At 45.7% G+C, this 22195-nt stretch overlaps 1 protein-coding gene and 1 long non-coding RNA gene across 2 annotated transcripts in view; one reads left to right on the forward strand and one right to left on the reverse strand.

Moving 5' to 3' along the window:
• xmas (RRM_XMAS2 and SAC3_GANP domain-containing protein xmas) overlaps positions 1–22195 on the reverse strand; it is a gene marked incomplete in the record, with an annotated part of 165655 nt that overhangs the window by 92652 nt on the left and 50808 nt on the right. Inside the window, 2 exon segments of the mRNA XM_084605353.1 lie at positions 7156–7276; positions 7559–7762. Of these exon segments, the coding sequence (XP_084461479.1) occupies positions 7156–7276; positions 7559–7762 (325 nt within the window).
• LOC146209938 (uncharacterized) lies at positions 12097–15435 on the forward strand. The gene is made up of 3 exons (XR_014707728.1): positions 12097–12660; positions 12743–12903; positions 14608–15435. It is a non-coding gene; the product is annotated as an uncharacterized LOC146209938 (long non-coding RNA).

Raw genomic sequence — 22195 nt, forward strand, 5'->3', positions numbered from 1 at the left:
GTTTGTAGTCGAGGGTTCGACAGCATACCGTCTGGTCAGGAATCATGGTTTGTTGGTCGATTCACTGGTCACTGACCATGGTCAAATATAAAACAAATGGTTTGCATTCTTTTTTTTGAAATCATATAGTTTTTCGGCTGCTTCCAGTATCTTGCCTTTGTTCTTGAGAAAATCCGAGACTGTTTGCTTGGAAACGCCGAACTCCTTATCCCCGTCAACCTGCGATCGTCCGCTCATTACTTGTTTAATAATGGCTGCTTTCTTCTCCATCGTTAACCAACGGTACTGTTTTCCGCGCTTCTATGCCATCGGCGAGGACAATGAGGATGGAGTGGGGGCCATCGCGGGCAAGCAAAATCCTCTTGTTGCGAAGTGTCGAAGCACCTAGGCCTATCGTCGCAGAGCACACTTGACACGTGTGCTTTGCTACGTAGCACGTAGCAAAACCATGCACCAGCTTAGCAAAACACCATGTTGTCTGCGATGAGTCTGCACAACGAAAAGGCGAAACGGTCGCGGCGTCGACAATGCTTCCGAAAACTCCGGAAGAGGCACTGATGAGCATAGCCAGAGTGGCCAGACCAAATCGGTGTGTGGCGGCTAGGTACGGCTAGTTGTTCAAAGCTGTGACATGGTACGCAGACTAGGAGATAGCCAAAATGGCGGCTTTGTATGACACTGTTGTGGTTTCAGACCTCCCGTCGCGTCAAAAAGTTCGAAAAATTGGATGGCGGGGGGTTCGAGCGTCCAAAATTTTAGATGCCCTTATACATTGATTCTATGGGGCTCATGGCAGTGCAGCAAAGACGTTCGGAATATCGGGCATGTCCAAAAATTCGGTCGTTGACATCGAGGTTTTACTGTACTTTCACTTATCTTTCCGTCCTTGCATTATAAGCGGACGAAAACATTCTTTCCCATTTTTGCTATCCCGAAATTAACTTCCTATTACATGCGAGTTTGTATTATACGTGGGTATTTATGGTAAGTATATGGAGCATGCTAGTATTACGTTTTAAGTGCAATCATGCCTTTTCTGTTGGAGATGAAGAAACATTGTCTACAAGCGGGCGTAATAAATGCCCACTACTAGCATGCACATACCGTAGCTGGAAGTTTGAATTGGGCAAACCATCAAAGATTTTGGAAGCCAACAATGTGCGTCTTATAATTTTTTTGTCCACATCTACTCATGTGGCATCAGGAAGTCGACAAACTTCTTTCGCATTGCCAAGATTACTCAAATGTAAAACAGTATGGGTGTGTGAGTACATATTAGGGCTGTACGAATATTAGAAACTTTGAATACAAATTGAATATGTTTGTTATTTGATTCATATTCGAAAAACTGATACAGCTGAACTCCATTATAAGAGACATGGATGTAACAGAGTCGAATATAAGGGACACCATTACCCAAATGGTTGGCCGCCCTATGACTTTCATTAACTGGACCTCTTTTTTAACAGACATTGGATGCAGAAGAAAACTGGCTATAAAGGACAAATCAGCCTTAAAGTTTGGTACCAGTCTTGCTTGTAACAGACATTTTAACATTAGATGCGGCACCATTCATCGCCAGGTTTAGTAACAGCTACAGTGAAAACAAAAGAAGAGAGACAAACCTGCGCCATCGTTATTAATTATAACTTCAGCAAACAAAGAGCAGGTCAGTCAGCTATGAAATGACTAAAAGAAGCCTCTGCAGTGGGAATGTAATGGACAGAAGCTCTTCAAGCTTGCCTTGAAGAGCACAAGTGCGACTGCATACGCGAGCATACTGGGAGCGCGCATTGTGTTCTCCAAGTAGTGGAGCTTCCTATCACGAATTATCGTAGGTGTTATGTCCACTAGTCTGAAGAATATAGCGAAAATTGTCTATTATGTTGCATTTCAGTATGAGCGACAAATCTATCTGATAAATGCAAAGAAAGTGCTCAGCTGGTGCCGCTGACATAAGTCATTGTGCCTAGAAAGCGAGATATAGCCAAGCCAAGACCAAAACAAATGACATAAAAACAGAAGTTCAGCTCCCGCGCAGATAAATAAGCTGCTCTGTTTACTATTCAACCAGTTTCAACTCCACTCAAAAATGCCTCGCTTGCTTTTCATTTATTTTTTGTCCAAGTAGTGACATTCGCAGACTTGTTACTCACACCCGCTGTAACCCTTTGTCAAACAAGCATAAATTTCTGAGGGATATTTCTGCTCATGATGTTTTATAGTTTTGGCTGCTTCTAGCATCTTAGTGGTAAGCTGTTTACTTTTACGTTTCATGGCGCTTTTTTGACTTAGCAAACACATAACTTAGTTGTGAATCACTAGTTGCGGTGCTATGTCACATCGCAATCGCACTTTGAAATCGCTGCAAACATAGTTTGCCAACATATATATCGTTGGCACATCGGCCATGAGGCTCTTGGTCTGATTTTCAAGCTGGGAGAGGCTGCGTTGAACAGCATCAACGCAGCCATGAAGCAGACCAAGGCTTACAACTATTTCAGCAGTAAATAAATGTAAGAAAGTTGCGAGGTGTGGTCAGGGTGGTGGTCCACCAAGCAAATGCAATATGTAAATGAAAGCTATAATAATGCTTTTGCAGCATGATGTATCCTTCTTTTTGCATATTTTAGCCATAGGACGCATGCGCTGAAATGTCTGGTTAGAAAATGTTAACGTGGTACCCTGCTTATAAGGGACCTCACATATAAGAGACAAAAACTGCTCCCCAGTGCATGTCCCTTATAAAGGGGTTCAACTGTATTCAGAATTTCCATATACTACACCCAGAATTTCCGAATTTACCGCAGCTTCCCTGTCCTGCGTGCTTCACTGTATGGGCTGTAGAGTGAAGCATCCGCAAAGCATGACAGGTAGAGCTGTGCATGGAGCTCGAGTCGACCCAAAGGCTAGTACCCGGCCTGGCCCATGGGCCAGGCTCAGGCTGCATGGAAGCGCTCTTCCTCGGGTTCGGCCATGCCCGGGTCAAGGTGAATTTGTCTCAGGTGGGCCGGGCACACCGATTACGAACACACGCAACTTTTGAGAAAGCGCGAATACAACTATACTGTGCTAAACATCTAGAATGCACAACATTTTCCAGTGTCCTATCCACGCGAGAGCTTCCGAGTTTTCCCCCCGCCTTCTCGCCGTGAAGGAATCTTAGATAGCAGTCCGTGGACGAGCAGAGGGGCCACTTGCGGGCTTTTTAGTTTAGAGTTTCGCATCTCCACTTCAGTAACACTGGTGTTGATGTCTAAGTATCTGTTTCAATATTTGCGCCATGCTGTTGCCTATCAAACGTCTGTTGTGGCTTACTCCTGCCTTGACATGGTCTCGTTTGAAGCAGGACTAGCTCAAAGCATTTGCGATGCAAGAGTTTCATCTATCACTTGTTGCGAAAAGTTAACCTGAAAGGCAAACAGTGAGCTGGGCAAGCTCACTGAATACTTGGCCACAAAATCAGCCCCTTGTTTAGGTTTAGAGCTAGCGTGTTTTTGGAGAAGCAAACAAGCTTTCTTGCACCGCTCAGTAGATGGCACTGCCCAATTTCCTGAAATTCTTGGTGTGGTTCTTACTTACATAATTTTTAAATAATTTTTTAAAAAGTTGACGGTGCTGCCATTACATGAGCGCAGCCATTACATGCGTCTATATGGTAGCTCACTAAGAACCTTGTGTTTTTTGTATAAAAAACCACCCTTAAACTACAGGGGAATTTATAAGAAAATTAAATGAACTAGACTGGATTCAACTGAAAACGACTGCTACTCAAACGTGAATTGCACTGAAGTTTTACTTTGGTTAGAATCCCATTGACACCCTTGGTACATCATTAATTGCACGCTTCCTGGGTAACACTTAAACAGTGCATGCCATCCCACACAGTCAAGCAGATCAGCAGCTACGATGCAGCAAAAAGAAAGTGCTCTCTTCAAGTAAGGCCCATTTGGGGCAAACAGGTCAGGGAAGGTACAAAGACTGAGTCCTTAAAAGCAGCCTGGCCATCCTAGACTTAACACCGTGATCATTTCTGTAATTTCAGGTGCAATTATACTGCGCCAAAACGTTGTGCGGTCCCTAGGGACATGAATGCATATGCCACATGCATTTCTAAAGTATAGCAAATAATGAACAAATCAAACTGCATGCCACCTATGTGGTCCTTGCCTGGCTTGGTCAGAATGAAGCAGCGTACCATCGCCCTCACAAAAGCACCTTTCACTGGAGATACGAGAAAGATGAAAGCAAACCCCGTGAAATGAACTGCAGTTCCTGTCCAAATGCTTGCTCGCACTCATTCCAGTGCAGTTAATTCATGAGACAGGCATTTGTATTCCTTCCAAGTACAGTACAACCTCGATAATTCGAACTCGGTTAATTCGAAATCCCGGATAATTCGAAGGTTTTCTGCGGTCCCGTATTTTCCAATGTAAATTTGGCCGGATAATTCGAACAGGCGGCCTGCGCCAGCCCGGTTAATTCGAAAATTTGGACTGCTATGCGGCGATGCCTGATCCATGTTTCGCCGCAAACCCGGCGAAACGACGGCCCTACGGAGCCGCGAGGCAAAGCCACATAGTAATGGTGATGATTTATAGGCGAAGCGCCCCAGCCGGAGCACTCTCTGCACAAAAATCGGTCCACAGTGCGCCTCGCGCACCGCCGAAACACGCGCCTGCAGAGGAGAAGACATGCTTCACTGCAACACTGCGGGCATACCGGTTTTTATCACGTGACCTCGCCCCCACTCCATCCCTTGGTGTGCTTCGCCCACTCTTCCCCCGTGCCTCCGACGCTGCAAGTACGCCACCACCACCGCCGCGCCGGTCTCGCCTGCGCCATTTCTTTGTGTTGTGTGCTGTGGTTAGGGGTAGGCTACTGTGCCGTTTTTTTGGGCGGGACTGTGCAGAAGTGCTAGCTTTGTGATCGTAGCAGTGCAGAAATGCCAAAGTACAAGACTTTAACGCTGCAGCAGAAGTTCTGCTTGATTTGAAGAGTACGTGCAGCAACTTGACCGCAAGTTCGCGGCCACGGGCAGGAATGTCCTATTTGTCGTCGACAACTGCCCGGTACATGGCGACATCCCACATCTCCAGGCCATCTGGATGGTATTTTTACCTCCGAACACCACTTCGATCTCACAGCCGATGGACCAAGGCGTCATTCACCACACTAGGAAGATTTATCGGTACCACCTGCTCAAGCGCATGCTCCTTTGCTACGACAATGGCAAGAAGTACTCCATCGACCTCCTTGGAGCCATATGCCTCATGGTGTACGCTTGGAAACAAGTGGAGCCCACATTGATCAGGCGGTGTTCTGAACACGCTGGTTTTTCCAGTGAAAGCACTGTTGATGCCGATGCAGACCACCCATGTACTACTACTCTTGACGAAGAAGGAGCAGAGTATTGCGACCGCATCAATGCGCTCTGCACAGAGGATGAGTCCAACGCAGTCGGCTTCGCCGAGTATATCAACATTGAGAGCGAAGAGCAGACTGGCTACTCTGACTTGGAGAGTGAGATCACTGCTGGTACGAACATGCGCGATGACAGCGACGACAACGACGACGACACCGACGAGCCTCCCCGAGCACCTGCTCTTGGTGAAGTTATCGGATCGCTGAACGTTATCCGCAGTTTTGTTGAGTGCCGCGGTGGAAGTTCAGAGATGTTTCGTCTATTTGACCAACTCGAGAGCATGACCTTAGGAGCCGCAAACTACCGGACGCAGCAAACCAGCATCTCTGATTACTTTCAGTAGTAATTCAAAATATGCCGAATAAAGGTAACACGTTCCTGCAACGAATTTTTTTGCCCAAGTCTTATTTCTTGGTGTGTTCGGTTAATTCGAAGATTTCTCGCGGTCCCGATGACTTCGAATTAACGAGGTTGTACTGTATGCACTTGGTAGTGCCTGCTGGAACCCTGCAACAACAAGGTTGAGCGGTTCCAAGCAATCCTGCTTATACAGTATGCCACTGCCAGCACTTCTTCCAGTTTGAACCATGGCAAGTTTTACTAGACTCGCGATGCTCTCGCTTCTACTGTGAATGCAATCTCTTGATATCGGGACTTTTTTCATATCAAATACTTTTATTACAGGGCAAAATTTTTACTGCGGTTGGCTTTGTAGCTCCAAATGGGTAAGCAGGTGCGAGAACTGCTGCCAATGTTCAACATCACACTCTGTGCTTCCATATGATCGCATAACTCTGCACCTCAGCACAACAAGCACATATCACCCCAGCACAGCACACATTAGGCAGCCACCGGCTTGCATAACCTCAGCATACTGCACACTGGCGCGTGCGCCTCTTGACAAGAGCTAGTGACTGGGCAAAATGAACATGTTATGAGTGTCAGCTTTTGAGACTAGGCACCGGGAGCTGTTGAAAATCAACACTACTATTTTTCTTTTTTTCACATTTGTTGTATTTGTTGTGGGAGGCCAGCTAGTGCTGGCATTCCAATGAAGTAGCCAAGATTACAGAGCCCTCAAGCATGTAGTTCTTGCTGTGAGGATCACTGTCACTTTTGTTTACACACAGTCTGGATATACTGCACGCTTTTTACATTCTTAGATGTTACTATGTAATCATTTTTGAGGAAGGGAGGCTTGGCTCAGATAGGTGCCACACACCATGAATGCCTCGTAAATGCCCGTCACATAAAGTTAGCATCAATATAACACTAAGCTGACTTGTGCCCACATCTTCCACTTTAATGCTAACCAGGTGTAAGATGGCACATGGCTGCGACCACCAGAACCAGGTCCCGGCGGTTCCGTCAACAAAGCAGTTAAATCAGAGGAAAGGCATCACACTGCTGATGCCACCTAAAGGATGCAGATTGTTCCAAACGAAGTTTCCAGTCTTGAATAGCTTGATATGCGGTCCCATGCCACCCCTGCGGCTGGATCTCTACGAGTGCCATATTTAGAGTGTATTTTGCATGTTAGCCAAAGACGGCAATGTAAAGACTGACTGACTGATTTATAGGAAAGGAAAGGTGTGGTAACAGTCTCATTTGTTTTCTGTGGACACCTCAACTGCGCCATAAGGAAAGGGAGGAAGGTGGGAGTGAAAATGGAAAGAAAGAGGAGCCATAGTGGAGGGCTAAGGAGTAATTTTGGATTGCAGCACACTCACACTTGAGGACCTGATCACTGGCATCAAAGGCTGCAGGACGAAGCATGCCATCCAGTGTGAAGCTGTCGTGGGGCCGGTACTTCTCCTGGGGATCCAGTGGTAGCAGACCCCCATTCACCACCTGCAAAAGTCGCCTTTGCACTAGTTCGGCCAACAGCTGCATGTGGAGAGAGGTGGGCTAAATGGTCGAGTGGACCAATTGAGAGGGCCCTAATAATTGAGCCAGTTACGTAAACAAATGTAAGCCATTTCTATTTATTTTTTTAGTTTTGCCCACGTTTTCTCTTGAAAGCACCTTTGCTGAGGTGCTTCAACTACGGCAACTAAGGGCTGTACTATTGAAACGGCAGAGGAAGCACACTGTACACCTGCCCTGCCAGTGTGAACAGAGAGAGTGACCCACCTGGCCGACGGACGTGGTGCGCTTGGCATCGACGAGCGACCGGGAGCGCCCCACAGGCAGGGTGCCGGACTCTACCTGGACCTGGGAGGACCGGTCCAGCAGCAGGGCATGCTCGCTGGTGCGCAGACCCATGGCGCTGGCAAACAGCTGCACCTCTGACACCGAGTCAAAGCCCAGATGCTGGCCCAGGACTTCCAGGGAAAACTGAAAAAGGGCCACGCCCTCTCAGCGGTTGGTTGCCATATGAGAATGATGTCTCAAAATCTGGAGCAAAATGGCCTTCTATATCAGTACCACAATGTGGTAATATCGCAGCACAGTGAAAAGCTTCTCCACAATGGTACCCCACAGTGTTCTGCTTCCTCAAGTAATAGCTTTGGCATGCCCATTAAGTTCATTTTGTGCGGTTTGTTACAGCAGTGGCCACGGGATTGGAGAAGGTCAGTTTACATCCCCATTCCAAAGAAAGGCAGTGCCAAAGATTGTTCCAACTACAGCACGATCGCGCTTATTTCACATGCTAGCAAGGTGATATTGAAAATCCTCCAAGGTATGCTGCAGCAGTATGTGGATCGGGAGCTTCCGGACGTGCAAGCTGGATTTCGCAAGGGAAGAGGAACTAGAGACCAGATTGCCAATCTTTGCTGGATCATGGAAAAAGCAAGAGAGTTCCAGAAGCCCATCTACTTCTGCTTTATTGATTATGCGAAAGTGTTTGACTGCGTAGATCACAGCAGATTGCGGCAAGCTCTCCAAGAGATGGGAGTTCCAATTCACCTCATCTGTCTCCTCAGGAACGTGTATGAGGGACAAGAGGCCACAGTCAGAACTGGGCCTGGTCTTACTGATTGGTATCCGATTGAGAAAGGAGTGAGACAAGGCTGCACACTGTCACCCTGCCTATTTAACCTATATGCTGAGTACATCATGAGGAAGGCCGGTCTGGACAAGTCTTCACCTGGAGTGAAGATTGCTGGAAACATATCAACAACCTTAGATATGCAGATGATACCACTTTAACGGCAGAAATTGAAGTGGAACTCAAGAGACTTCTGATGCGCGTACAAGAAGAGAGTGAGAAGTTTGGGCTTAAACTGAACATTAAAAAGACGAAGATCATGGCGTCTTGCTCTATCCAGTCCTGGAGCATCAAGGGACAAGAAGTGGAAGCTGTGACAGATTTTTTCTTGGGCTCCAAGATTATCCCAGAAGGAGACTGCAGCCATGAAAGTAGGAGACGCCTGCTTCTGGGAAAGAGAGCCATGGCTAGCCTTGACTGCCTAGTAAAGAGCAGAGACATTAGTCTGCCAACCAAGATCCGTATAACTCGTGCTATGGTCTTTCCAGTTGTGATGTATGGATGCGAGAGTTGGACTGTGAAGAAGGCTGACCGCTGAAGAATTGACACGTTTGAATTGTGGAGACTCTTGAGAGTTCCTTGGACTGCCAGAAGATCAAATCAGTCGATATTATCGACCATAAACCCTGACTGCTCATTCGAGGGTCAAATTCTAAAGTTAAAGCTCAGCTACTTTGGCCATCTGATGAGAAGAGAGGAGTCACGGGAAAAAGATTTGATGTTGGGAAAGGTTGAGGGTCGCCACAGAAGGGGTAGGCAGCGAACGCGATGGTTAGATGGCATCCTCGAGGCGCTGCAGATGAAGTTATGTGATGTTAAGAAGATAGTGAGAGAGCGGAAAGCGTGGCGTGACATGGTCCATAGGGTCACGAAGAGTCAGACACGACTGAACTGAACTGAACTTATCACTAGAACATATTTGTGCCAAGTTGCAGTAGCTATCCCCTTACCATGCGAAAATTGTGAAAGGCATCACACGATGGGAAAATGGCAGTAATTGTCAGAGATGTCACACTGCATCAGCTGATCCCACCCAGCATCAATGCCTCGACTGCACAGTTCGTTTTGAGTAGTTTCCACACAGATTCCAGGTAGCAAAGAGGATAGCTATTTGGTCAGATAGTAGTTTTCAAGTGAAGCAAATACAGTAAAACCTGTACAACTTGAACTCAGTCAATTCCAAATTCTAGATAATGAAAGGAATTTATACATTTTAATAACTACAGATGCAAATCTGACTGGATAACTTGAAGCAGCGGCCTGCGCCAGTCAGGTTAATTAGAAGATTTGGGCTGCTACGGATGAATTCCCTATACCAATTTTGCCACAAACCAATTCAGCGACGGCCCCCCATACAAGAGAGGTGGCATCATAAAAAATGGCGATGCTAAACATGCCATAGTGCCTCAGTCCCAGGACGTCCAGAAAAAAGAAAAAAAAGCAATGGCTCAGCTTGGTCAAACCGAAAATCAGGTGACAGATCGCCTGCAGAGAAGACGTGCTTCAATGCAATGCATCCAAAGGTCAAGACACTGCCATTCTGCAGGCAGTGGTGTGTGGGTACTCAGTGCTCCTTTTCTACTGAGCCATGGTTGAGACACTTCCCACCCATAGCAGTGGCAGTGGGTGCTCTGTAACACGGCCATTTTTTACCCATGCATGCGGATCAATTACTTTTCCCAACATTGGTCTGCCTAGGCTTAAAGAATTAAATTACCGGCAAACTGATTAGTTTTATTTAAAAGTGCTGCCTTGTAAAACTGACCTTTCAGCAGGAAACTACCATATGACATTCAACCGAACTATTTTGGCATAAGGTAGCTTTGGAGGAGTAGCTGGTAGCACGTGCCTCGTGGTCATTGATGGTGCCTGTTCACGGCAGGCCGTATGGAACTCCATGCATCAAACATGAGCAGTTAATTCACATGCAAATCGGTTATGCTGTAGGAATTTTGAACTGCGCACTCTTTGCCTCCCTCGTTCATGCTGGCGGTCGGACAAGCGGTACTACAGGGCAGTGCAAATTTGCCACAAGCCATATGGCCCACACTGTGGTGTGGAACGCAGGGTGAAACACCATTTCGTTTTTAATCTCTGCTGGCATCATAACATGCTTATAACTTACTAATTTAAAGGGACACTAAAAACACCCAAATATGCTATCAAAATCTAATAAACGGCATTTCGTGACACTGTCGCCGCATATCCGGTAGCAAAAAATTGAATTATTGCTGAGATATTGCGATAAGTAGTTGAGGTTTTGTTTTGTTCCCGCTGGTCGAATTCAAATTGTTTTCTCCTACTATGTAGTAGGGTAGGATGACGCACACTATGACGCAAGAGGAGAATACTTCGCAGGTGCGTGCTGCCAAGTCATGATCTTCATTCGATACGCATTTAGGGCAGGTGCATCTGCTGCTCCGAGCTCATATTTCAGGCGTCCTAGGTCCAGAACGAAACTATCCGAGCACGCACGAAGTGCCTGAGCCGGAACATAACCGAAACTTAAGTGGACGCCTGTAGCGCAGACAAGTATATTTTATATTTGCCTTACAACATTTACGTTATCTTTTCGCCGTTGTTTACGTATGATAAAAGCATGCTATCATATCTGAGACAAAAGCTACAACCGCATTCAAACGGTAAACGTAATTTGCATTTGCCAGCTTCCGGGATCTCTTGCGCGTCACGTGATTTGTAGTTGCGAGACTCGGCCTTTTCGGCTGTGGCGGCGATACCTGTATTCCTGTTCTTCCTCTTTACTACATTATAACAGCTATTTTCAATAAGAGTGGCTTTTTTGTAACCAGGAACTTGCATTCTATCGATGCAACCTCACTTCACTTTTCTTTTTAGTGTCCCTTTCAATTGCGCCGCGATGCCGTCTAGAGAGAAATTACAAAACTAAGTGCAAAGTGCAACGGCAGGACGAAACAGGGGCATATACTATGAATTCTCGCAGTGAAATGTTTTGCTTGTGGGTCAATTTCTTTTCCTGTGTTTGGGTAATCTGAAAACTCGGCTAATTAGTAAACACAGTTATTCAAACATTTTCTGACATCCTAATGACATGCAAATAACAGGGACAGAATTTACTGTATCTTTAAATAAAAGCAAATGCAGTAAGAATTATTAATGAGGTTTTACCATATTTTTGAATAAGGGTGACAGAGTTTCGTAACGTAGCAGTGAAAAGAAAAATGGCACTACATTAAAGCTCCAGAATATGTGCTGCCGAATTCACTAGTGATGTCTTCAGCTCAGATGCACTGCCTCCGTGCTGGTGTGAGGGAGATTGATTGATTGATTGATTGATTGATTGGTTGATTGATTGAACGTCCTTTATTGAATAGGAAGGCTCGTGGCCATGGAGGGGGGTAAAGGGGAGTAGGCAGAATCTTCATTGTTTGCACAGGTCGTCACTCAAGGGAGCCATACTTGGCAAATATCATCTGTGTGTTAGCATCAGCTACTGGAAGGGAACAGTAGTTCAGGCGGCAGGGTTTGATCTCAGAGCGTCCAGTAGAAAAAGTGGGGTATTCCAAGAGTAGGTGAGATATGTCGCCGCGCGTTAGTCGTACAATGGGGGCACGTAATCATTTTCTCTGTATACTGACGCCAGCGGGTCATAATACGTGGCGTGTAAGTCGCATGGGCGATGAGCTTATTTAAAGGGGTCGTGAAACGTTTTCCGGAAATTTTGCACGGCTTAGTTAAATGGAATCCTTGTCCTGCATCATATAATATACCTCGATTCGTTTCATCGCCCGCGTTGATTTAATAGCGACAAAAACAGAATTTCGGTTTCCTAGCGCGCGTCCTCCTCAACTCAACAGAGTACGTCATAGCGCTAAGCCAATGAGAAGCTCCCGTTGCCGGAGCCTGCTGAGCCAAAGTTGACCAAGCTCGGTGTATTTTAGAGGTTCTAATTGTGCCCTACTCTACGCTCACACAGGGTTTTTTAATATGGCCGACGCCTAGGTTCCTTCCTGGGTTCCAGCGTCGCTGTGCTGCTATAGTGAACTAGAATATAGTCGCTACTGTTAAAACATGGTTACATCGTGGGCTTTGAGCCTTACGCCGACTCAACTTTTCGGGTGCCAGGTCGGCGAAGATGGACCCTGCGAGCGACCGGTACAGTAACACTTGTGTCGAGAGGCCGCGGTAACCGCGGCACAACTCCGGCTTGCAGAAGCCCCGACCGTCAGCCTCCCGATCCCAGCCGTTTCAGAACTACGCATTGGTATGTATGTCCGAGTCTTGCAGCCTAGCCTATGTTTGACCGTTGCGAGAGTGCGCAATCGCTAACCGAAGCTTTCGAACAGGTGCAGCTGCGGGCGGTGCGTGCCGATGCCGACTGCTCTTGAGAGCATCTGGCGAGATCCCGGCGGCGACTACGTAGTTGAAGCAGCCGTCTGGGTGTTACAGATCATCCGCATTTACTCCAAATGCTTCTTGATCATGGACTGCTAGTCGAGAACACAAGGTAAGAACCTTGAGCGAAAGGCGACATAACTTGAACAAGCGGCACCTGTTTTTCATTTTCTCGAGCAAGAAATGCTGTAATGAAATCTATTGCGGAAGGCAGTGTTAATAAAATAAAGCTTCCCCTTTAACGTTACTTACCTGCGATCATCTACACTGTCTACAGCGTTGATATTGCGCCACGTTAGCGCGAACACATCGCTGGTTTTCATATTTTTCTTGTTTTCGTAGAAGCGCATGAGCATGACGTTTCACCATGCAAATTACTGGTTTGCTTAATTCCATGCACGAGTAAATGAGAAAACACGCATCATCTGATAGTGTGAACTTGCTAAATGGAAAGGGCATGCACATTGATGTGAAGTAACGAGGGGGGGGGGGGGGGGGGGTGACGCTGTCCGGACAAATTTGCTTGTTTTATTAGCCAGTTATGACCTTCAGCATGTGCAGCACTTCAAAACATAAATACATAAGGAATGCCACAAGAAATGCAGTAAATAAGTACAAAAGCAATCTCATTTCGGAGGACTCTGTGCTAAGTGAAATTGCATGCAGTGAAGTAGCCTGTCTCCTGCGGAAGCCGTGGGAAAATGCACTAAAAAACGACACAGAAAAGAAAAACACACAGAGCAGGACTGGCTTCTGCAGACGATCACTAACTAGCCCGACAACTCTTGTTATAGCCTGTCCCCACTTGCTGCCAGAACAATCACCATACCAGCACTCAAAGTTTTATTTGCTAGTTTTTTTTTTTACCCACTTGCATTAGGTGAGTGTTGTATAGTGTGCAAATATAATTAAAAAAATTGACTTCACTGATACCATCATCAACACCTGCACACAGTAAACCTCTCCAAAATGCTTTGACACTGACATTTTACATGTGCAGAAATGTAACAACCAAAAAAAAAAAAAAAAAAAAAAAAAGAAAGACGTTCTCCCAAAGGCCAGTACACCGAAACTTCCACAGTTTGAGTAAGTGTTGGAAATTTTACAGTTAGCAAATGAAGTTATAGAGTAGTTTTGCGGCACTTGCAGAAAGTTTGGCACGTGCCGTGTTGTGGGAAAACAACGGAGAGCTGTTGACAGAAGTGCACTTGTAGTTTATGGCTCCTTCGAATAGAATGACTCCATGCACAGAGCTGCTTAATGCATAAGTCGCATACTTAACATCTTCGTGCTATGCGGATGATATCAGCGTGGACATTGACATCGGCCACAACACTAGTATAGAGGGTGTAAGACGACTACCAGGTTTTTTCAGTCAAAAGCTGCATTGCCTTCAGGCATTATTTTGCTGCAGTAGCAAATTGTGATTGCACTGGAGTTCTAATGTAGTCGAGGGTTGGACGGCATACCGTCTGGTCAGGAATCATGGTTTGGTGATCGATTCAGTGGTCACTGACCATGGTCAATTTTAAAAAACAAATGACGTTTCGGGAGCGCTACGGCTCCCTTGTTCACAATGAACAACCGGCCGGACGTGGGTGGGTCTCATTCTCTCTCAATCACCTGCAGCAGAATTCAAAGTTTGCCACACTTCCAGGGAGAATAAATTAACAGTGAAAGTTACACTGTACAGCTTCTGTTAGATGGGAATTAATTGTACAGATGCATGAATAACTTTCAAATTTGTAAAAGACCTAAATCATATTTTCATTTTGCTATGCTGAAAAGTGAATATTGCTTTTTCTCTTGTCAACAGGAGGCACCACTACATCTGCTACAGCCAGCTTGCGCACTGGCTTTGGGGATGCCTCGGCAGACATCACAGTAAAGTCCTCCCTATTTGTAATGCAAGCCAAATAAGGGAAAGGTTTCCATCTGACAGTTACACTGGTTTCCAGTTTGTGCAAGGTTTGTAGAGTCATCACCTTATTCATTCTGAAACAAGCCGGAAAATATGAGAAGAGAGAATTGCAGGACAGCTGGACTAATAACTGGAATTTTACTAAAGGATAGAGGCAAAAGAAGACTTGCACAGAGATGCACATGTAAAAAAGGCCCCAAAAGACTGTTGACCGATTTCTTAGCCACACACACGTCCTTAGCCTTTGCAGTATAGTGTGCCTTTGGACTTGGATCTGTGGCTTCCCTTTTGTAACGAGTGGTTCTTGACCATAAGGAATTTGCTTTTTTTTAGATTTTGATTTTTTAGACCCTTTCTGCTTTCCACGCTTTCACTGCTTTGGGGGTTTTTCGTGCACGTGCATTTCTGTGCGAATCTTCTTTTGCCTCTTTCCTTCAGTAACATTTCAGTTGTTAGTCAAACTTTGTCTTGTGCTCCTCTCACGTGTTTCGTCTTCTGGCTGGTTTTAAGATGAATCAGTACCAACTCATCCAGTTGTTAGTCTTGTTGATATCACTAGCCTGACTGCACCCACTGCTGGGCAAATGCTTCTCCAATATCCATCCGAATAACCCGATCCTGTGCCAGGTGCATGATTCTCGCAAACTTCCTAATTTCATCTGCTTGCCCGAGTTTCTGCCGCCCCCTGCTAAACTTGCCTTCCCTTGGAATCTAAAAGACATATATAGACTCACTTAGAATAAATTTTGTGTGCTCACTCCCCACCTATACCTTTGATGGGTGGAATTTTTTTTAGCACTGACCGCAAATGCATCATAAATGTGCAGTTGTGTATATACTACCTGCTTGTATAGATGTCTCTCCCATATCTATCCAAATAACCCGATCCTCTGTCAGCTGCATCCATCTGATCCCCGCAAACTTTTTATCTGCCTGCCTGAGTTTCTGCTGCCCCCTGCTATACTTGCCTTCCCTTGGAATCTACAAGACATATATAGGCTCACTTAGAATGAATTTTGTGTACTCAATCTCTAACTATACCTTTGTCGGATGCATTTTTTTTTTATTTAGCACTGACCTCAACACATCATGATTGTGAAGCTGTATATACACATTTGTATATTTAAGAGAGAGGAAGACAGCAAAGAAGCGTGAATAAAAGATGTCTTGCTCTAGGTAAACTTCCTTCTAGCCTAAAAATTTTGTATGCACTGATGAACCTGCGGCTAACCAATAAATTATTTTGAAAGCAACATGTCTCTAACACTCATTTGGTAACATTAGATAATGCCCAAATGTATTACAAAGTGGTGGTCCTTGTGGCACTGACAAACCTAGATTTTCTAGTTGCCGCGTTCACCTTTACACGGCCTCGAAAAATAGTGGCTCATGGGGAATAGAAAAATCAAACCGTTTTCTGCAAAAGCTGCTTTGAAAGGTGGCCACTATTTTCAGCATTTTGCAGTCTCATTCAGAAGCAAGCCAGCATAATCTGCAATCTGTAGACATGCATACAATAATATGTGCCTTATACTTTGAAATGTACCAGACTTTAACCAGTCATAAAACAGCGTGCTGAAAAGGTATGTATAGTAAAGCCTCCTTCGTTGATGATACCCGTAGTTTGCATGAAAACATCTGCACTAGAACCTGCATGACGTTGAGTTAATTGGCCTGCTGGTTGAATATGCCACCAAAATGCTGGTAATACAATGAACTTTGTCGGTGCTGGGGTCAAGTCTAGAAATATAAAGTTGGGATGATTTAATTGTGAAACCTTGCTGCTGAATTCACTGCAGGCTAGAATGTAACAGGATTAAAGGGCAGCTGTAGACGTAAGGGCAGTCCACATTGTCACGGCATCTTATGCGTCCTAGTACACATATCTGCATACCGTGCATGTTTTGCTAGTAAACAATGTATCCACAGATTTGCGAAGCTCCAAGAATGCTACACTGATGCTGTCTGAGTAGCTGCTTGTGTCGCTGAATATTTTGATGGAACGAAAACTGCTTGGTGAATACTTATGCAGAGTGAGGTTGGTCAGGAGCACAGGTGATATGTACACCCTCGCAATTTAACCATACAAGCACAGACTGTATGATACTCATACAAATTGAAAAATATAAGGGAAGGAATTGAACTGAAGACTTCGCGGTTCGACAGTCCAAACTTCTACTACATGTGCTTTGGGCTGTGTGTGCTAGCCCGCCTGCAATCTGATTGCCCGAGCCAGGAAAACGGTACACACCCATATGAGCACCACTCCCAGTACTCTTTAACATGTACATAGAAGTGCAGGTGCTTGGGATAAACCTTGGCTGCCGCAATGCACCTCAAACAATGGCATGTTAGCCAGAATAGCAGGTTGGGCTTGTTGGTTTTCTATCCTGAGGTAACAGCGCAAAATGTGGACGGGAGCACTAGACGAGAAGACGATGAGACATTGTGTCGTCTTCTCGTCTTGTGCTCCCATCCACATTTTGTGCTGTTACTTCAGAATGTCACGTGCCTGCCCAATATCTACATAATTGTCACACGAACCACTGAACAGCAGCTGAACAGCAGTTTTTCACGTACACTCCGCTGCCATTAATTACAAATGCTATCACGCTACGACTTCCCATACCACCCCACCCAACCTCTGTGTGTAATGACTCAACCTTTGGTGCGTTTGCATGTTCTCGGGATACTGGAGAAATCCAAGATATCAATTAGTAGATTCAAGCAACTTAATCTGACATACATCTGGTGAGAATATTACAACTCTATCCATGTATACACAGATCTGTATCACCGCAAGCGTCGCCTACAATTGTGGTGATGCCGCTCAGAACATGACTCATCTTTTTTTTAAGGGCATAATTCTCCACAAACCGCTGCTGAGCTTGTGGCCCCTTGGTAAGGGGCTTTCCACATCTGTGGGAAACCACTTTAGAAGTGGTGTGAATTCACAGTTTCAAAGCCCGCATTACAAATTTTTGGAAGTTTTCAACACCACACCCTTACCAGCCTTTGGCACTACACATCACTGAGTTCCTTATATCTACTTGTCCTCAAGGCCACAAGGTAGTGCTTTAGTGGATCCATACCCACTTGCCAATTATATGCCATTATGCATGCTTTCTCCATAGACCATCTAAATGTGGTTTCACACACAAATATTTATACTTAATTGGACAGGCGGACTGCCCAGAATGTTCCACATGTGACATTACGGAGACCCTGGAGCGTGTACTAGTGGTGTGTCCCAGTATATGCGTGCAAAACAATAGCTCGAGTTACTTCTTTGAAGTGTTTTGGCAACAGGCCTCTCTCAGAGGACTTATTGGCTGGTTGGCCAGAAATGGAAAGCTCTACAGGCAGTGCAGGCTTTCTGCTGCTTCTTGCATGACACAGGACTTGACTCGTCACTGTGGTGCAAGTTACTATTCCTGTATATATTTTAATCAAGTCATGACCCTCTTTGTTCTTCTCTTTCTGTAGCAGGTCAGATATTAAACTTTTAAGCCAATCTATCCGCCTTTCCAATCAATAACACTTGCGTGAATGCATTTCTCCTGGATGGTTGATCTGGTAATCACACCATCGTAATGCAAGGACATGGGGCGTATGAGCTTTTGAGGTGAACAATTTTTACCCTAGAAATGTCTTTTAAATGATGTGAAGGATTCTGTATATATTTTAATCAAGTCACGACCCTCTTTGTTCTTCTCTTTCTGTAGCAGGTCAGATATTAAACTTTTAAGCCAATCTATCCGCCTTTCCAATCAATAACACTTGCGTGAATGCATTTCTCCTGGATGGTTGATCTGGTAATCACACCATCGTAATGCAAGGACATGGGGCGTATGAGCTTTTGAGGTGAACAATTTTTACCCTAGAAATGTCTTTTAAATGATGTGAAGGATTCTGAGCTCTGCTCAACATGATCCTCCTCTTTGGAGTCTTCATCAGGTTCTATGGGACTAGATGAGTGCTGTGGAAAGAACGTGATCGAAGTGGAACCAAGGGGCCTGTTCTGGGTGGTACGATATGCTGGTAGGGGCACCTGTTGTGCTGGCCTCACGGTATCGCTCAAAATAAAAAAAAAAAATCCAAAATGCGCATATTACTGCTATGAGGGCAATCTGGCAGGAAACAATCAAATAGAACTGGTGGCTTCTGCGAGTCGAGTAGTTCTCAAATAAGCATATCTGTAAGGCTACAAATCGCAACTACGTTTACTGCCTTTATCACGCGACCTACACTTTTTTTTGCCAATGCACTGGGCCAGCGGTTTTGCGTCGGTACGACGCATCGTTTGAGGTGAGCTTTCTTCGTTTCCGGTCCATGCCAAGGCTTCGAATGACGCCGAGGTTCATTTAGGACTTCCAGTAGAAAGTAGTACGAACACATGAACCCAATCGGTGTGCCAAAACTTGTGAAAGCGAACGTTACTTCCACTCGGAGAAGCCGTGCTGCAATCGATCGCGACGTACACATGCACTCAAACACGCACAACACGCCTAAACCCAGAACCTAACGGTGACAGGAAAAATAGGCGAAGTCTGAGCACTGTAGACGTTGTAGGAAGTATGCTTCTTTTTTTTTTTTTTTTTTTTTTTTTGAGAAAGGTTACAAGAGAGGCGTCGGGAAGGTGGGGGAGCAAAGCTGCGACAACGCGTAGGGTGAAAGGGCCACCCAAGTACATTGTAGCAACCTTTTTTTTTTTTTTTTTTTCGGTTTCCGGCTTTCCGTGTAGTGCCATAGTTCAGGTCATCCGGCCGAAATAAAGGAAGCGAAGCTCGACACGCTATTCTCAGTGATGCAGCACGGAGGCGAGCAACTAATATACGAGTACGCGCCGCGGCGCCCGCTCCTGAAACACTCCACCCACCACTCGGATTGAACACACTTGTCGATTTCTTTGACCTGGAACCGTATTTGGATCGTATCTTTAATGACGCCGAGAATAATAATAATTAAAAAAATTACAGCAGCGGCCGCACAACCAAGTTGTACCGGTGGTATATGAGACTGCTCAAGACGTTGTGCTCCATCAGGAATGTTCAAAAAAAGAAAAAGAAAATAACAACAACAAATTGGATTGGAACCATTGTCATTTGGAGTACCCGGCGGAGCGAGGTATAGCCGTCGTTACCGAAAATCTGAACTTGAGCGTCACCTCTCGCTCTGTTCCAGAGCGCAGCGAGAAGCAAACACCACCCGTAAAGTGAGCTTTACCACCCGTCCTGCTCCGCCGCCGCCGCCGACCGCGCGTCACGTGACAGTATTGTTGAAGAAATGCGTTTGCGTGAGCGAATAATTGATATAATGTATTTTTATTTGCTAACTTTAACAGCAACCTACTATTGTATGGGAAATAATGATTATATCTGCGTTTCCAAAAGGCTAAACATGACGTAGGCGAGTACTTCTAATTCCGGCCTACAGGGTCGCATGGTCGCTTCAGGAACGCAAAAATGCTTTGATTTCAGAATGGTATTATTAAATGCAGAAGCAATATTTCGACGAGATATTTTGGAATAGGCATACCTAATGTTTACTGAAGCAAGGAAAATTGCAACTGGGCTGCTACATTTTCGTTTCACGACCCCTTTAAGAAGACTTCTTGACTTCAGGTGAGGTGGGTTTTTCTCGTAAAAGGTGGGTCTGGTGTGGCCACCTGCATGCACTGCTGACTGAGGCTACGAAGACTGGTCCGTGTATAGTGCATAAGGGCAAGAGACAGGATGTGCAGGAGATGCATAAAAAATAACACGAGAAGGACATCCTGTGCCTACGTCAAGTGTGTGAACAGTTCGCCATCGCATTTCATGCCTTCTGTTCACCCTGGCCTCAGAGGTGTGTCTCCAGATTAATGGTCTCCAGAGAAGACCATCCTTACAGATGGCCGATGACAGATTTAATTAGTGATATGCGATGCACGGCAGGTGTGCAATAAACGTGACTGCAGAATTGGTGCAAAATGCTGTGCACTGTGCAGACTTTCTTACTGTGGAATCAACTGGCCTCCTCACCCATTTCCCCTCTCTTCTAATTTAAACAGTTGGAGAGTGCAAACCATAAGGTGTCGCCAGATTCAAAGTTGGTTGCTAGTCATACCACAACTACAAAAACCTGTGCTGCTGAAGCTCTCGTCTCAGGCAGTAGTGTATTATCATCTTTCTCATCTCCTTTATGGCCTTCAGCGTGGCAGGTGCAGCGCGATTTCCCTTTTGTATGTGGGCTGTGTCATATTAAGTGCACTTGTTGGCGAGGTTCCACACCATGCAGCCAGCGGCGGCTTTATTTGGGTGCGGCTGCCTTGCTGTGCGCACAACACATGTTGGCTACCGAAGCGGTGAAACCACGCCAAAATGTTGGAGAGCACATAAGACTGGCAGCTTTTTCTCTCAACTTGTTTTCCAGAACTCTCAAAATTCAAAATTCTCCCAAAATATTGCAGGTTTTTAGATACTACAGTTAAACCTGGTTATATCGAACCCTAATATATTAAATTTTGGTTATATCGATCTCGTGGAATATCCCCTTGAAAATCCCATGTAAAAGTATAGGAAAGCCGCGTCATATATCGAACTTAATTTCACCGGTCGTTCAATGTATCGAACTCCGCACCACGCACTGGAAAGGGTGCCTTCCCCAAAGACGATCGCATCACCCTTGGCCGTTTGCCGCGTGACGTTTTCAAGCCACGCGCTGAAGGAATGAGACGGAACAGTTCGACGACGGCTGGTCTGGGCAGCGCCGCGCCCATTCCCCAAAGGCGCACACATCTGCAGTTATGCAGTTATCATTTCCCACGCGCCAACACATGATGCTTGCAAGCCATGTGCGTGGGTGTGCCTATTCTTTTGCCGAGCAATCTCTCTCCTTCAGCACGCGCTACGCATGCGCCAGGCCAGCTCAGCCCGTTTTCAGACAGACGTCGGACGCTTTCTCCACAATTCCATTAACCAATTAGTTTACTTTCTCTCTCTCTCCAGAGTGTGTTGCGAACCCTCTGCGCGCGGCGGCTGACGTGGCTATGGCGCCTGCGGACATTAAGAAGCGGCAGATCTCTCTCTCTCTCTCTCTCTTTTTTTTTTTTTTTTGTGAGAGTCATTCATTCTTATCGATGTGCTGTACGCATGGTGTGGCGTAATGTATGACGGCTGCGGACGTTAAGAAGCGGCAGTTGTATTTTTTTGACGGAAGTCGTTTATCCTTGCATTATGAATCAATGAAAGCACGCCCGCCGCAAGCGCGGCGTGAGAAATCGAGGCTTGTGCAATCAAGCCATCACGGGCACTCTGCCAAGTTCGCTCCCTGCCACCGCAAGAGCTATCAAAAGATAACCGCACCGTGATGTTATCGCTGTGCAGCATCTTAGTACGCTGCCAAGAAATGAGCTGTGGATGAGGCGACCGAAACGGAGCGGCGCGCGTCATCGACATGCAAGCGAAAACACTCGCAATTTCTGCCGCGGTGGCTCGAGTGG

This window comes from Amblyomma maculatum, chromosome 1 (genome assembly GCF_055883805.1).
Source record: "Amblyomma maculatum isolate TAMU_Amacu chromosome 1, ASM5588380v1, whole genome shotgun sequence".
NCBI classification, from domain to species: Eukaryota; Metazoa; Arthropoda; class Arachnida; order Ixodida; family Ixodidae; genus Amblyomma; species Amblyomma maculatum.